Source organism: Alexandromys fortis, unplaced genomic scaffold, assembly GCF_014885135.2.
Source record: "Alexandromys fortis isolate MF-2015 unplaced genomic scaffold, M_Fortis_MF-2015_v1.1 scaffold_15, whole genome shotgun sequence".
Classification (NCBI taxonomy): domain Eukaryota; kingdom Metazoa; phylum Chordata; class Mammalia; order Rodentia; family Cricetidae; genus Alexandromys; species Alexandromys fortis.
In genome coordinates, this window is record NW_026067911.1 from 19,353,003 (window position 1) to 19,370,759 (window position 17,757).

General features: G+C 41.2%; 1 protein-coding gene across 4 annotated transcripts in view; it reads left to right on the forward strand.

Moving 5' to 3' along the window:
* Window positions 1-17,757, forward strand: part of Trpc4 (transient receptor potential cation channel subfamily C member 4) — a 156,497-nt gene that overhangs the window by 116,557 nt on the left and 22,183 nt on the right. For all 4 annotated transcript variants that reach the window (XM_050138482.1, XM_050138484.1, XM_050138481.1 and 1 more), the window contains 3 exons: window positions 3,676-3,815; window positions 10,517-10,830; window positions 17,529-17,724. In XM_050138482.1, coding sequence (XP_049994439.1) covers window positions 3,676-3,815; window positions 10,517-10,830; window positions 17,529-17,724 — 650 coding nt within the window. The remainder of the gene's footprint in view (window positions 1-3,675; window positions 3,816-10,516; window positions 10,831-17,528; window positions 17,725-17,757) is intronic.

The following is a 17,757-nucleotide window of genomic DNA, read 5'->3' on the forward strand; positions in this document are numbered from 1 at the left end:
TTTTTTTGCTTTTTCGAGACAGGGTTTCTCTGTGGCTTTGGAGCCTGTCCTGGAACTAGCTCTGTAGACCAGGCTGGTCTCGAACTCACAGAGATCTGCCTGCCTCTGCCTCCCGAGTGCTGGGATTAAAGGCGCGCGCCACCATCGCCCGGCTCCAAAATGGTTTCTGAAGATGCATAGTGAAAGGTGTTCTAGACTCCAGGTTAGAATGTCTACCACTATCAAGTTTATAAAAACACAGTTGCCTGAGAAATCTTTACACTCACTTGGCAGGATGCTATCTTCCAACTTTACCAGTCAGTCATATGATTTGTATGTTCTGGGGCAGGCCAATCAGGTCTTTGTCTACTTGTAGATGACAGATCTTAATCTCATGTCAGATATTTTAACAGTCAAACATTGCAAAACTATCGGTAGTAAGAAACGATGCTTGGGAATCTTTTACAACGGTGATAGAATCTTTTAATTGAAATTCGTATCATTGCATCCCCTCTTTGAGTTCTTTCAGGTAATGAGTTGGCTAACACTATAGCTAATGCGATAAAGCTGATTCCTACAGTGCAGCCTGGCACCACCCCGTCTGATTGGCACAGTCCAGTTCTCAGCTCTGTGTGTTCTACTGAGGGCTAACCAGAAACCCATCCGCCAACCTCCGCTTTCAAACGCGTATCTCTGATCTCTGGGGATTGGCAAAATTTTATATAAAACAAAATAAATAATAGGTGTTGAGAGATCTGCCTGATAAGAACGTATCCTTCTGGACACTGTATTTGGAGATTCAGACCCCGGTGTCTCCATTAATTACAAGCTCAGCAGTGGTTACACGGCCTCCTTTATGCCGTGGTTTTCCATGTAGGCTGTGGTGATGGGCTGGATCCCAAGAGACTGCCTAGGGGATCTGAGAGAAATACCTCCAGTGTACAAGAGGCAAGTCTTGTCATGTGTACCAAGTGTTTTTCCTCATGGTACATTGTAAGTTTCCCACCAGCTCTGAAATCCGGTGTGTGAATTGTATCTTTTCCGGTTCTGGGGTTCTCTTTGTTTTCAACAGCATCAGCAATGGTCCCAACCCTAAGTGAAAGCCCAGGGGATCTGTTCATGAAGAAGGTCTCAGAGGGTGATCAAGTTAGGATGTCATGCTGACATACGGGCTGAAGAACCCTGTTTTTCTAATCCAGAGTCACAGTGGGGCCTCTGCATGAACTCTGGGGATAGAGAGGTCTGTGATGATGCCCTTCAGGCTACGCACTCAGACCCTGCAGGTCATAGAGGGGTGGTTTCCTGCTCCCCGCCTAGTGATATCATCTGCTACACTGAGTGTTCTTAGAACCCTGATTCCTGGCACTGTCTCGCTTCTTCCTCAGGGTGAGCATTTGCCCCTTATATGAGAGATGCCTGAATCAGGCCTGTGTCTTTCCCACATGAGTAACCCTCGCACTTCCTGGCTCACAGTTTAATCTTCCTCTTGAGTATGATCTAGGTCACGTGGAGGAGGCACACAAGGGTGTTAGTTCTGCCTTCTACCTTATTTCTGAGGCAGGGTCTCTCTTATTGTTTATTGCCATGGGGCTCCATAGGCCAGAAGAGCTGGCCTGGGATCTTCTGAGGAATCGATCTCTGACTCTCATCTTGCCATGGGGCCCCTGGAATTACAGACACAATCTACCACATCGCAGTATTTGCATGGGTTACAGGAACTGAGCCCAGGTCATCAGGCTTGCAAAAGCCTCTTTTACATCTCCCTGGCCCCTCTACTTGTTCTTCTCAGGGGACTGGAAGAGTGGCTTCCTTTTCCATGAACTTGACACCTCTTCTTTTCCTTCATTTCTTATGAGGATGTGACAATCTATGGTATTTATAGTTGATCTGACTTTTTCTTGCATTTAGTAAAAAGCAATTATGATCTTTTCAACTTCCTGTATTCTCAGCAGCTATCGAGCTTGGTATTTTGCATGTGGCATTTCTGTCTATCATTATTACACAGGAGTCTCATTTATTTTGATGAGTGCAGTTATAGTAAATGAATTTATCTCTTTAATATTTCATAATGCTAGATCTTTCAAAAGCTCTCATTAGGATCTAAAATAGTTATTATTTTAATAAGATTATGGAAATAAAATAATGACCTTTATAAATATACATTATAAATATTCCAGAGGATTACATAATGTTAGAAAGGAGAAGATAACTCATATCAACCCTGGATGTGGTACTGAAGTTACTGCTTAGTGTGGCATCCCTAGGTCTCTTAGCAACCTGACATGAGTGCTGTAAGCATCCCTTCTTCAAGGTTGACAGTAGACCACCAAAAGCACCAATTCTCAATAGAATCAAAGTGAGATACCTTGATCACTTGACTAAAGCCAAGTATTTGGTTTGTTTTTTACAGATAAACTATTTTCCATCCATTTTTAAAGTCATTTGACTTAGGAGAAAATTCTAGTTCAAACCATGCTTTCCAGAACCATGACAGTCCCATGAAAAAAAAATACATGGTTATAGAGAGATATTAGAAACTTAAGCTTTTTAAAATACTTTATTCCTATTACTTTTCCCTTATGTGGATGGGCATTTTGTCTGTGTGTGTGTAAGTGTACCATGTACCCACAGTATCCTCAGAGGCCAGAAGAGGGCGGTGGATCCCCTAGAACTGGAGAAAGATATTTGTGAGATTTTATGGGTTTAACTTCCGATTACCAGAAGACACAGTCTCACAGCAAACTCCTTCATCCTCTGGATCTTAAAATCGATCTGCCCCCTCTTCTGTAATGTCCCCTGAGTCTATGTGTCGGGTGTTTTGTAGATGGAGTCATTGAGCCTGGGCTCCACGACTCTGAATTTTGCTTAGCTGTGGTTTTCTGGAATGGGCTCCATGTATTTCAAAGAGAAGTTTCTTTGATGAGGGTTGAGGACTAAACGTGTCTGTGGGTTTAAGGACACATGAGCTAAGAGGATGGCACCAATTGTTATGCTTATAAGTGAACGGGCATGGAAAAGCCCATGAAGCAATACACAAAAAATTATAGTTAACTGAGGGATGCTGGGAATGAGAGAAATAGTCTTCCCCAGGGAAGGGCACACCTATTGGTTGTCTAATATCAAATAGTTAGCCCTGAAAACACACATACAAGTAACATTATATAGGATGAGCAGGTTATATTTAGGAATATATATGTGGTACATACATATATATTCATCTTAGAATAATTAATGAAGAAAGAGGTTGTGAATTTGAAAGAGCAAAGGGGTATATGGGAAGGTTTGGGTAGAGACAAAGGGAGGTAGAAATGATGTAATTATATTATAATCTTTAAAAGAAAAGGAAAACATGAAGAGAAAAGATTGTTGTGAGCCTCCAGGTGGATCCTTTCGCAAGAGCATTAAGGGCTCTTAACTGCTGATCTATCTCTACAGCCCCAAACATCACACTTGTAAAATTTTATATGTCAAATGAATAGATTAAGTAGTGAGCTAAAAATACCTTCTAGAGTTAGCGTAGTGTCTCCAGTCCTAATGTTGTTTGAGACTCATTATCGTCTATAAAAGAGTTACTGTGTCTACGATAGTCGCACAGTCTCTCGTGGCTTCAGTATCTGTGGTAACTTCATTACATATCTCCTTTGTTAGTGATTTGGCTGGAAGTCACACTTAGAGTGAACTTCTCTGTAATTGCAGGTTTTATATGGGGAGAGATTAAGCAGATGTGGGACGGAGGCCTGCAGGATTACATCCACGACTGGTGGAATCTCATGGACTTTGTGATGAACTCCTTGTATTTGGCCACAATCTCCCTGAAGATCGTTGCCTTTGTAAAGGTAATTGCTCTTTACCTTGTTGATAATGCACTCATCTTTGGTCGTATTAATCTTATTAAGGGACCTTTGCGTGGTATTTACTAGCCTGCTCTTTTATTTATAGGACTGAAGTACAGGAACAGTGCTTGCCCTTTCGTTGCTATTGTAAGCATGGCAGAGCTGCTAGGATGTCACCTTCTGCCAGTTAAGATGCCTGCCTCAAATGAAACAGCCTTCCAACTCTAGCTCTTTCTAATCCCCCTGAACTACTTCCAACACCGCTTAAATTTTGTCAGCCCAAATCTATTTTTGCAAGATATAATAAATAGATAAATTTTCATTGGCAAATCAAAAGATCGCTCTTCGAAAGCCTTGATGTGGTTGTTTATACCTGAAGTAACAGTTTGACGTGATTGAAGCGAATTAGAACGTCTTTGTCCTTGCCCTGTTCATCATGACACTGACTGTCTGAAATCACCCGCTGGGTTTGTGCACCGGCCCCAGCTACAGCCACCTAGTTCACACGGAGCATTTAGCTCCGCGGTGACAACTGCCATTACTCTCATCCTTGGGGGGACTTGTTTCAGGCTCAAGGTGTTGAATTTCCCCTTTTACTGCATTCATTTTGTCTCCTCATTCTTGCCTCCTTTAAAATATAATTATTACAAAATGATTAGTGAATTGGTGATTTGGAGAAAAGAGATTTTGATTGATGCCACATGAATAATGCATGCAATTTATGATCCCAACTAAAAAAATGCACACACTAAGGTCCTTACTCACCCAGTGACGCTCTAAATAGTGTTCTAATTCTCTGTGAATACTCACTCATATGTCATAAGAACAAAACTGCCCCAATTGAGAATGTTATGGTTTTGTTATGATTTCTCATGTGCGGGTGTATGTGTGTTATTATAAGCTACAATCACATTCACATGATCTAATATATGACCATTTGAATCTTAGACATATATATATTATATAACCATATATAAATAAAGATAAAAATAACTCATATCTTGGTTTTAGCATTACAGTAGTTCTAAGAGTTTTCCCTTCAATACAGGATCAGAAAAGAAACACATACATTTACAATTATTAATCTCCCCCGGCTCCTCTTCTATCTATTCTTAACTTTAAATCTAAGGTTTTTTGAGCATCTCATACATGCTTACTGTATCTGCATCATGTCTATCCTGCTTCTCCCCTTTCTACCTCCTTTTGTGCCCCCCCCCACTTCCCTGAAAATTCATGACCCCTTTTTTAATTACTGCTCTTACATATATCCATTGCCCTCTACTGGCTTCTAGCCTCCTCTGATGACCTCTGGTCCCCAGTGTTCATCTCTCAAACTGGTGTTTAACCCCGTGCATAAGTGAGAACAGGGCACTGCTGACCTCCCTGTGCCTGGCTCATTGCCCTCAGTAGAAATTTATGATTCCATCCTGTAAATGAGATGACTCCGTTTCGCGGCTGATTAATATTCTGTTCTCTATGTGCCGCATCTTATTTATCTCTCTATTCTCTAATAAATCAGTCAATCAGTTGACTCTGGCATTGCCTATTGTAAACAATAGTGCCATGAGTACAGGGACCCCTTTGATATTATTTCACATTTTTACCGATTTGTTGAAAATTTTGTATTTTGATCCTATTCATTCCCTCCCCAGAGCCTTCCAGGATCCCTCACTTCCTCACCAGCCCAACTTTGTGTTCTCTCTTCCTCCTAATATTTGTTGCCTAGTGCTCTTAGGTTATGGCCTTCCTCTCTAATGTGTCTGGTTGATCAGGAACCACAGCCTTAGAGACAACTGGCATCCCTCTCCCAGCAGTTCCAAATTGCCAATAGCTCCTCAGCTAGGGGTAGGACTTCCTGTCCATCGAAGTCAGACCTCCCCTCTCCCTGGAGGGATTTGTCTGGCTTGAACTGGGGCAGGCCTGGTGGATGCTATCACAAACACTGTGAGCTCATATGTACAAGTGACCTGCCATGTCTGGAAAATACTATTCCATTATTGTCACCTGCCACCTCTTGTTTTCAGTATTCCTGTGTGTCTTCCACAACATCTCCTGCACCGTGGGGAGGAAGAGTATAATACAGAGGTCCCATTTAGAGCAGAGAATTCCAATCACTGTCTATGGCTTGTGTCTCTGCAAAAAGGAGCATCTCTGATGAGGACTGAGATGTGCATTTGTCTAAGGGTGTAACGATACATTGTTACGAGTCAGTTTAACAAACATACCACTTTGATATTTTGACACTGTTTCCTGCTCTGAAGCTGACTGCCCTGAATCTTTACAGTATTCTGTTTTTAGTTTAGTGATGTTCCTTAGATATTTTGCTACCTGATGCACACATTTGTTTATATTCCCACCAGCAGTTTTGAGTTGCCTTTCATCTCTGTATTTACCGTACACAGTTATCTTTTGACCTATTTACTAATAACTATTCTGGCTTGGAGAAATGGCATCTTCTTTTGACTTTGACTTACATTTTCATGATGATTTGTGACACTGGGCTTGACTTCATGCGCTCCCTGGCTATTTGTGTTTTCGTTTTCTGAGAAATATCCAGTCAGATCATTGACCCACTTTTGAAATGGGGCTACTTGGGTTTCGTTGCTGAGGGATTTTCGGTGTTTTTTTTTTTTTTCCTGTGATTGAGGGAAGACACTTTGAAGATTAAATCAACCAAGAGCTCTTTAAATACAATTACCTTCAAAAACACTTCAAGCAAGATCATTTCCACTCACATTATTATGATACTATTTTTGATGCGGGTCATTTTTCATACGTAAGAATTCAAGTGTTATTGTATATTTAATAGATGAGTTGAGTCTTTGTATGGGGGAGGGTATGGAGAGAATGGGGGGAGACAGACAGACAGACAGACAGGGAGAGTGTTTAGAATGTGTTCCCAGTATACACCCCTGCAGACCCATCTCCCACAGACTGCGACGCCCCCCCCCCCCATGTTACCACAAGCTGTCCATCCTTTGAGGGACATTGCAGATCCGAATGACAACACAACCTTTGAAGCCAAGGCTGCTTGTGATGTGATTACCATTTACCCACCACTTCCTGCTTGTACTGCTTGAAGCAAGCTATTCAATATCTCAGATGCCTTTTCTGGAAAGCAGCAATAATCTTCAGACTCAGTGAGAGGAGCTCATATAAAAACTAAGTATTTACCCGACTCTGTAGGATACCCTGCTTTGGTCTCTGTTGCTGCAATAAACACCAAGACCAAAAGCAACTTGGGGGAAGAAAGGGTTTACTTCCTCTTGGAGCTTACAGGGCATCTGGAAAGGAAGTCCAGGCAGGAACCTGGAGGCACGCACCAAAGCAGAGATCGTGAAGGACTGCTTCTTACCTGCTTTCTTTCCAAAGTTTGTTCAGGTTCTTACACAACCCAGGACCACCAGCACAGAGGTGGCACTGCCCACAGTGGATGGCACCAGGCTTGGTCAGTCATTAATCAAGAATATGCCCCAAAGACTGACCTACAGGCCATTCTGAGGAAAGAAATTCTTCAGCTGACACTTTTTGCCTGTTTGTAGATGCCTGTCACTTGCATCCAGTTGACATAAACTAATGCACTTGTACATATAAGGTAACAGTGTTACAGCGTCTACAGACTGGGCATACAGACACAGAGGACTTGACTTTTCTCTGATTATGAGCTTTGGTTGTGCTTTCTTGCATGCTTTGGTGCTTTTTGTACTTATGGGATGGTTGTTTTTAAATTTTTCTTTAATGTACAATCGCTTGTTGATCTCCAGAACACCGTTTTAAATCATAATTTGGCTTCTTTGAGATTGTTTCAGAACCACTTTTCACCCAGCCCGTTTCCACAGGCAAAGCTTGTCTCGCAAGCTTATCTCCAGTCATTTGACAGGTATGAGTAAATCTCTATACCTCTTGACTGCGTAACATGTAATTTCAACAATCAAGATTATTATGAATAATTTTATACAAGCAATTGATTTCACAGCCATGGTAGAGTTTTTACATCATTTTGATAAACAGTTTTGACTGGATGACTTCACTGAATCTTCTTCTTACCAGTTAACAGAATTACAAAAAACTATTGCTTCTGTCTTATGAATGATCTCACACCAGAGTCAGCTCCTCGGATATAGTGTTTTCTGTGAGGTTCTTCAGTTTTGCAACAAGGACAATTGAATCCTGCTTGTTTGTTCTAGAATTATTTGCCAGGGAAGAAATTCTTAGGCTTTTCTCCTTTCTTTTTCTACTTTATTAGCACATAGAGAAACATTTTCATCTTGTAACATAGTCATTAAAATCAGTATACTTTTTTTCCTGTAACCTTGTGTGATGAATGTGCATGCCATATTTCATCACTAAATCAAATACCTGAGACCATCAACCTATAAAGAACAAAGGTCTTCTTTGGTTCACAGATTGAAGGTGGTGGTCCATGGTCACTTGGCACTTCTATACTGTGTTAGAAAATGCATGACAGAGCAAACTAGCCACCTATGAGTGGGACAAAAGGATTGAGGAAGAAAGCAGGGTCCCCTAATCCCCTCTTTGGGCATCTCCCTAGGTGGCACAGCATCTGAAAGAGTTTACCATCTCCCACTAGCATGGAACTGAAGGTCATGCCATTAGCAAATCAGCCTTAGGAAGACATTCTACATCCAAGATGGCAAGCAACAGCCATTTTCATAATATATCTACCTAAAAGTTTAACTCATTTTGATTGACAGTTTGGCTTTTATGAATATTCACCAGCTTATAAAGGGCATGAAGACGAAGTCGCATATTTTCCTATAATCTAGGGACATATGATCCAATGTTATGATTCACTCCATCATCAGCCCGTAACACTCCTGCCAACCTACTCCTCTCACTGTTCCTAACCCCCCCAGCTTTATCTAGAAGCCCACATTCCTACCAATGATTCACCTTCCAGGGCTTCCTTGTCCTTCAGCATGTCTGACTCTTCTCTTGTGATTTTAGAGCTCCAAAAGGAAAGAACTTCAGGAGACAGTTCTCCACTCAGGAGACATTAGGAACCCACAACACAAAGAGGAGTTCTCTCAGAAAGGTTAATCCCAGCAGAAAGGGAGGCTGTAGGCAAAACTGTGTCACAGTAGGAGTCCAGTGAAAAACAATGGTGGGGTGGCCAGTGTACATGATGGCCTCAGAAAGGGAGGAGGTGTGTAGAACACCTGCTGCTCGCTCCCTCACAGATTACTCTACAAAACTAGGCCGTAGCACCTCTTACTCACTGCTCATGTCTCCGTTCTCTGACAAGAACCAAGGTGTCTGCATCAGGAAACAGACGAAGTATTGATTTACACAATAATCTGAACATCAGTCCCCATGTTCCAATTCCCCAATGAGGATGTGTGTGTTGAGAGCCAGATGTGCCCCCCCCCCCGTGCACAAGGGATTTATACAACAGGAAAGGAAATAGGAAATTATGAATCTCAGAATTTACGGGATACAGCTGAGCTAGCTGCTCATCTTTCCCCTGGGGACAGAAAGATCTGAACTTTCTTGAGTAAATAAACATTCTCTTGAGAACAAGGTCCCTGAGTTTACTATCCAGAGAATGGAAGCCTGTGGCTCCAGGGAAGATATCTGTGAGTCCCTCAGGAGCCTTTGTAACTTCAAATGGGGATTCGCCATCACAACACGATTAAACCCAAATAGCAGGCCATGTTTGCTCAAGAAGGCGGTAAGGCATCACTTCCTAACAGCTACCCACCCTACTAGACTCCGAATCCAGTATGGATGCTGATATTAGGGCCGGGTGAGAGTCTCGTGCTTGAGAAGATTTCCCCTTAGGATTCTTCCAGTTACAGCCAAGATCACCCACTAGGAAGGTTCTGTGTCCATCACTGTACTAGAGGCTCGTGATGGCTTCTATAGCAGGTTGTCCCCAACTGCTGCAGCACTGATATTAAGGCAAAGCCTCTCCTCTCTATTGGGACTCTAAAAGCCTCGACAACATATAGACCCTATACATCTCTAACCTCTTCTCCCCTACTCCCACAATGCCTTGCGCTAATGCCCTTAAGTGTTTGTGTTATAATTAGTCGTATCTGTCTGTGTCCTAGTCTATGATGATATTATAGGCAAAAAAATCTGTCCTAAGCACTCGTGGTACACAGTGTGGAGTATTGATCATTTCAAGACGTTTTAAAAAGTGCTTCCTTCCTTATCAATATACTTCCTCTGTCAGACTTTATATTGTTTGTGACTCAAGAACACCGACTAGGATTTAAAAAAAAAAAAACATTTTTTTCTTGTTCAGACTTCATTGTTTTATAATGTCCCTCAAGCAAGAGTCTATATGTTGAATCTGGTCAGGTGAATAAGCTGAGGAGTTGTGTCCTTTGCAAGATTTTAAAATACAACGTAACAATCAAGAACGAATTGATTAGCATATAAAGATTTTTAGCACATGGACATAAATTAGAAATAAGGACAGACCTGTCCAACCATGTGAATTAAAGCTCATGAATTGATGATACATTTTTTGATGATGGTTTTTGACCCCTGTGAAAGGGCCATTCAACCTCCAAAAGGGATCATGACCCACAGGTTGAGAATTACTGCTCCAGCTACTGCCATCAGAAAGGACATACGTTCCAAACAGTGCCAGAGGTGGACCCAGGAAAACACCACAGACCTGAACTCGACTCTGTCAGCGTGTGTGTTTACAACCCCTTCCTTTCTTTCCCCAGTACAGTGCTCTGAACCCACGGGACACGTGGGACATGTGGCACCCCACCCTGGTGGCAGAGGCTCTATTTGCTATTGCGAACATCTTCAGTTCCCTGCGGCTGATCTCACTGTTCACTGCCAACTCGCACCTGGGACCCCTGCAGATCTCGCTGGGACGGATGCTTCTGGACATCCTAAAATTCCTCTTCATCTACTGCCTCGTGCTGCTGGCCTTTGCGAATGGCCTAAATCAGCTGTACTTCTACTATGAAGAAACAAAGGGGTTAAACTGCAAAGGCATCCGGTGCGAGAAGCAGAACAATGCCTTTTCCACGTAAGTTGGGGAGGCGGCGGCTTTCCTCCTGGTAAACGCTGGGCGGAGTGAAGAGTATTTGCCTTCACAGATTTCAAGAATCCACCCCATGGTTACAAAGGAAATGGAGAATTAAAGTTATGAATAATGCAGGAAATGGAATTAGCATAGCTTTGAATAGAAATGTAAACTTCTGGCATTCAGAAAAAAAAATACCGGTTACATTTATTTTAAGTTTTTGTAAATGGTCTTTTCTTTTAAATGACCTCAGGAAAAGGAAAGGCTATCTATCCCGTCTGAAAATGTAGAATTCAAAAAGGAAGCCTATGTATTATTGACGTTTTATACGTATGCATGTGCAATCAGTCTTGTTGGAAAGTCCAAGTGCTTTTCCGCATTTTCACATGACCCTTCACGTGTTTCTCTTGACTCTTAGTGTGGTATGCAAAAACATAAACATGCAAATATTATCCAAAACGGATATTCAAGTCTGCCTGTTATAATTACCTAGGAAACACTTCCTGTAAGCTTACACGAGGATGAGCAGTTATACACGGCCACTGTCAAATTCTGGTCGCTCTCATAAGCAGAATTGATGGCAGCCCACGCTCAGGAGAGACTCGTGTGCCCTGCCACCATCTCACGGGCTTTTCTGCCTGTGTCTGTTTCCTTCCCTCTGTGAGAAACAGAGGTTAGCAGGTGAAGACCCTGGGTGACTTCTCTGTACACAGCCACACCAGTATGGACACATGCTTGTTTTGTAACCTTAATAAGCAGCCTCTTTCATGGGCCCTCATAGAACTATACATACTGCAAAAGAGACAGTAAGGTTCCAACTAGAAGGCATTTCACATAACCTAAATCACTCGGAGCTAGAATGCTCTAGTTGCTTTAATCCTGCATCTGTTTGTTTTTATCCTGATATTTAAAACTCCATTTTAATTAACCAGCATCTGCTTGTGTGCACCGAGGATTTCGATCTCACCCTTTTAGATTTGATACAAACTCCCAGTCGTAAGAAATCATGTGATCCTGATTCCCCATGTCTCACCTTATTTATCCTTGGGCCCAGCCAGTTAACTTGGCCTCCTCCTCGATTGTCTTCACCTTGGTTTGAAGGGGGGTGGTGAAATCTCCTTCATCCTTGTTTTCTAGAACTTTAGATGGCTGGCCATTTCCTGACCATATGTGGGGTTTTTTTTTCCCTTGTGACTTGGCCAAAAGCAATGAGGACAAGAGAATCACGAGGACCCAGATCCCACCACCCTTCCCCTGTACCTGTCAGAATCTTTCTGGACATTGTCTGGTGACAATTGTCTTTGTGGCTTTGTGACAGCGTGCACTGTCCCAGGCTCTACCTCTCCTAAAACCTTTGCTGCTTCCTTCGTGCTATCTCATTAGAAGCTCTTTGCTGGGTCCACACAAGTCCTTCTTGTGTGCTGCATCCCTGAAGGAGCTTCTACACAGCACCTACAGCAAAGTCACCCCCTCCCTCATCATTCTTAATTTAATGGAAAAGATCTCACACTCAAACCCTTCGTACCTGCCTGACTCCCCGGCCAGTAGTAAGGCTACTGTCACATGGTCCTTGTTTGTGATACTCCCAAATTCCCAGTCATCCCCTTGTTCCTAATGTTGGTATATTAGTACATGATTAATAGACTATCAGACCAAAAGCATTATAGTTAAATGTCCAATGTATATTCTGACATAGATTTATTCCAAAAGTAAATGTTAGATTCTTTCAACCTCAGAATGGTTTTAGTTTATTTGTACCCACGATTTCTTCCATGACTTGAGAGGCAACAGACAATTGCATATCCCAGAAATTGTAGGACTAAATCTTTGGACACCCTCCCCCAAAGATCAGATGTTTCATCTAAATTACGTTTTCCTGCAAATGACAATGACAAATTATGTTTTTTCGCAATGATATTAAAAGCCAAATGATACAACTAACCCTGAATATTATTAAATTGGGTGTGTTAGGCTTAAGCTTATCCCTAGCTGACTCTGCTGTGATGTAACAGATGTCTCTCGTCCTAAAAGGGACATATGGCGACACTTGGCGTCTCTCGTTATCTACCCTTCCTAGCTGCGTTTTCACTTTCAGTTTTTCTGCCACAATTTTTTTTTCACTGTTTGGCTACCCATTATTGCAGAGATTATATTCCATATGGCATTAAAATCAGTTCATGCCTTACACAGGACCTGTGTAGCATCGTGGGTCCACAAAGACAGTAGCACATCCTGAAGTATTATGTTTGGTGAACTCCCGTTTCTCGTTTATTTCATTAACCTCTCAGCCCTCCCTCCTGGACGGCAGCTGTCTGTCGGATTGCAGCACGTGCTCATGTCCCTTCCTCTCCTCAGTGCCATCCTGGATCAACATCTCTCTCCACCTCTCAGTCGTTCTTCATTTAGCGCCTGTGTGCGATGGAGGGCACTGTAATCACTGGCTCTAGTGAACAGTTATCATCTTAGAGCATATTCAATGGGAGTCCCGAAGGAAATCTTGGGTTTGGACCGCTCACTAGTCTCTTCCCAAACCTCCCCTTCCTCATTCCCAGATCCCTGAGCCACATAGGGAAGTAAAAGCTTGGCTTTGTCACTGGGCTTCCCTCCCCCTCCACTCTATACGTCTTTCTCACCGTCGGCATCATCATCTTGTCAATATCTTTCCTTGTTCACTGCCCAGACTCAAGTCTACTTCCTGTCACTGAGTTTGTTCTGTCTGTCTGTCCGTAAGCTCTTTCTAGACCAAGATTAGAGGCTCCACCATCTAAGTTCATGATGAATACCTATCTCTTACCAGATTCACCCTTAACCTTGCTGGACCTCTTCAATCCTTCAGTGATCTGGTCTTTGCTTCCTTTTCCATTTTTTTTTTCAAGTTCTTAAGATTATTTTACTCTTTCCTAACAAACTGATTATGAATCCCTAGTATATAATTTTCTTTTTCCTTTCCGTGGTCCCTTATTTTGCCTTTGCACTTCTCAATCTTTTAATCTTCTCAGAGAAATTTTTTTTCCAGGACTTGATGCCTACCTGCTGTGGGCTCGCAGTGAGCACAGACCATGACCCAGGTCTGAAGCAGGCTTTTTCTTTTGGGACACCAACCCACTCCCAAATCGGGACATGGAGCTCAATTCATAATGTCTTGTACTGGCCAATTGAGGTCATATTTTACATATTTTAATATGACATTTTTGGATAGAAAACAAACAAATGTTGAGTTGTGTCTTGTCATGAATTTGTTCAATCATCATTTTAGTCTCATGGGACAAGAGGAAATCTCAGCCTCAGAACACATTTTTTTCCTTGCTTATTCTATGTTTCTAGCTATAAATATTTAGCCAAAGAGGAATAGGATCATTCAAAAAGTAACAGCTGAAAAATACCTTCACAGGGAAATAAATAAAATGTTATTTTCAGAAAAGCAAAACTCTGGCCCATATAAAGTGGGTCTTCAGTTTAGACATCAACACAGATATTATGTCACGTGAGTTAATTAGGTTGTGGTATTACCTTGGGAAATTAATAAGCATTTCCTAAAAAAAATAACTTCTTTTCACTCACACAATATGGAAAATATTAGCCACATAAAGATCTTCTGAGATGTGATCCAGCTAATGAACCCGAAATTTATGGACATCATGGGTCCCAGTGGATTTGAGAAGCAGTAATAGTCCTTCCTGGAAGCATTGGCTTTGAAATATTAACCTACATCACAATCCAATGAGAAATCAACTCATTGAGGGATGCCTGAATACCAGGTGCTTAGTTCATCCATGAAGCAAATATATTTTGGCTAGGTAAAATGTCCTGTGAATTTCAACACTGAATCATCCCACCAAAGGAAAACTCTATAGTTGATCACGAAATATCATTTTGCATTTTCTTCTGCTAAATCTTAATTCTTAATGTCTGTAGATATTCGCTGAATGATTAATGAAGGTTCTTTGAAAAATCGGTTCTTTTACATAGAAGCCAATGGGGACTGTCAATCATGGAAGAACTTTGATTTGCATGGCTGCTTCATTAGAATGCTTGAGGAAGCAACCACAATGGAAAGGCACTTGTAATGTCATCTGTTTGTTAGTATTTTATGTATTTTATGAAATATGCTATGCAACATGTAACTTTTCCTTTTCTTTCCTGCGTGATGTATGTATGCATGCATGCATGTATGTATATATGTATGTGTATACACGTGTGCACATGCATTTGGAGAGTAGAAGTTGAAGTCTTGTGTCTTCCTCCATAACTCTCTGCTTCACTGAGATGGAATCTCTCACTGAGCCCAAAGCATGCTGATTTAGCTAGCATGACTGCCAGCCCCAAGAATCTAGTCTCACCCCCTAAAGACGGGATTATGGGCAAAAGTCACACCTGCCATCTTTTGTGTGGGTGCCAGGGATTCAGACGCCACATGATGGCTTCCGCAGCAGGTCTTGATCTACTGAATCAAATCTTAGCTATGTCATATAAAACTTTCCCTGAGTTGCTCCCTCGTGTCAGGACAAACCCAACTGAAGTATATTTATATGTTCCTATGAGGGGTCATCACTGTCAGGAACGAAAGGACACAGTTAACTCACATTAGATTCAAAGGATGCCTAAGAGTTAGTAAAACATAACAAATTTGACCCATAAATCAAATTAAAATATCTCAGCTGGGCGGTGGTGGTGCATGCCTTTAATCCCAGCACTCAGTAGGCAGAGGCAGACGGATCTCTGCCTCTGAGTTCAAAGCTAGACTGGTCTACAAGAGCTAGTTCCAGCACAGGCTCTAAAACTTCAGGGAAACCCTGTCTCAAAAAAACCCAAAAAACATTTTCATGAACTTTTCTAGAGTCAAAGAATTCATTTCAGTCTCCCTGACAGTTTGGAGACCCACTGGGCTCTTTAATGTGAAAACTTCTTCACCTTCTCACATAACAGAACACCCCTCATTTTGACTAAATTTGGCCAAAACAGCATCTTAGTTACAATTATCTGTCACAGCATTTAACTATTATAAAATATAAATAAAATTAAATTTTACTCCTAGAATCAGCTTTTCAACTAAAAATATGAAGTTTTCACTTGTGAAAAGCAATAGATTTGTGGAACTAAAGGTCTAAGTGGCAGTTTAGACATATTTAGTTAGACTGCTTTGATCATGAGGGCTAGAAATGAATTGTGTCAGTACCAGGCATTCTGCTGTAAGAACAAGACACAGAACTACAGCTCTCAGATCCTCTGAGCAAGGAGGACACGCCCAGCTTTAGGGAGTTGATGCAGAGCTGGGCAAACAGGCTTAGCTCAGTCTCAGCATGATCCTGTGTTTCCCCATGTATTCCCTTCCCTTGTCCCATGGTTTATCCATCCTTTGTTTCTGCATCCTGGTATATGCTGTGGCAAACCCCCGACACACCTTGTTCCCAATGAGCCTTCTAAACTCTATTTCAGGCTCTTTTGGCAACCACCTCACCTTGGTATTTCCTGCAATGAGTATGTCTGCTCATGAGTATGTCTCCAGGCTGTGGGCCTAATATGAATTATGTCTTCTTGGGTCATTTGACCAGGGCTGACCCAACACTCAGACACTAGGTAGGCAGTTTTGGGAGACCATCAGGGAGCCCTGCTGCTAGAATGTTAGTGACCTGTCCTCTTAATGGGATTCCAGTCTAGTCCTGGACCCTCTAAAGACTGAAATCCCACCTTCTCACTCTCTGTGCCAGGTGCCCAAAGGGTTTTGCCTTTATTTTCCTAATATGATGTAAATATAGTCTTATTTTAATCATTTCTAAGAGTCTAGAAGCTCTTACATCTTTTGCTATACATCAACTGTATTATTGTGTTCTATAGTACAATGAAACAAACATTTCTTAATTTGGGTACAGGTGATTGAAAGATTATTATTTTTTCTTTGTTTAAGGAAAGGAAATTCACTTATTACCTTGAGTGAGTAAAATGGGCCTTGAAACTAAAAAGCAATCTACAATGTCTAAGCATTTTGAGACAGTTTGCTTTCTGAAGCAGTATACTGTGTGGGGGTCCAATTACAAATGCAAAAATCTAAAACAAAAATTGTAATTTTGTTTTAATCCTTCCATAATGGAAAGCAAAGCAGAGAAAAGCATGACTGAATTTTATGGACTAGTAAGCTTTAGGTTTAGTAAGCTTCAGGTACTGAGGATGGGAATCAACAAGCTTTCTATGAACAGGAGCAAACAGTGAATATTTTAGACACCACGAGTCAATTGTTCTCTGATGTAATTGGTTTTTTTTTGGGCCAACATGAGCAGCAGAAAAGAAATCATAGACAATGCAAAAATAGACAAGGGTGGCTTTGTCTCATAAAGTTTGATTTACAGATATTAAGATATAAATTTTACATAATTTACATGTATCACAAATATATATTGTGATCCTTTTATTTTCCCTTAACCATTTGAGAAATTAGAAAACCATTCTTAAGCCAGCAATCATGTTTTTTCCAGGGTCTGAATTCCCCTTTACCCACTTTACTCCAACAAAGTGAAGCTTTCAATGCTCATTGAATAAATAATAAAATACATAGGAAAAATAAGTCTAATTTTTGTATTCGTTTGATAAAAATATTTTAAATTACTTTATTAAGTTTAATTTTGTAATTTTTGGTTGAAGTTAACAGCACATATATGTCCATATATAAAATAAGATAACCTTACTCCTTTCATGTTTTGTTCCAGGTTGTTTGAAACTCTACAGTCCCTGTTTTGGTCAATATTTGGACTCATCAATTTGTATGTTACTAATGTCAATGCCCAGCATGAGTTCACCGAGTTTGTTGGGGCCACCATGTTTGGGACATACAATGTCATCTCTCTGGTTGTCCTACTGAACATGTTAATTGCTATGATGAATAATTCTTACCAACTAATTGCCGTAAGTTGACAAATTACTTTTAATTCCATATCC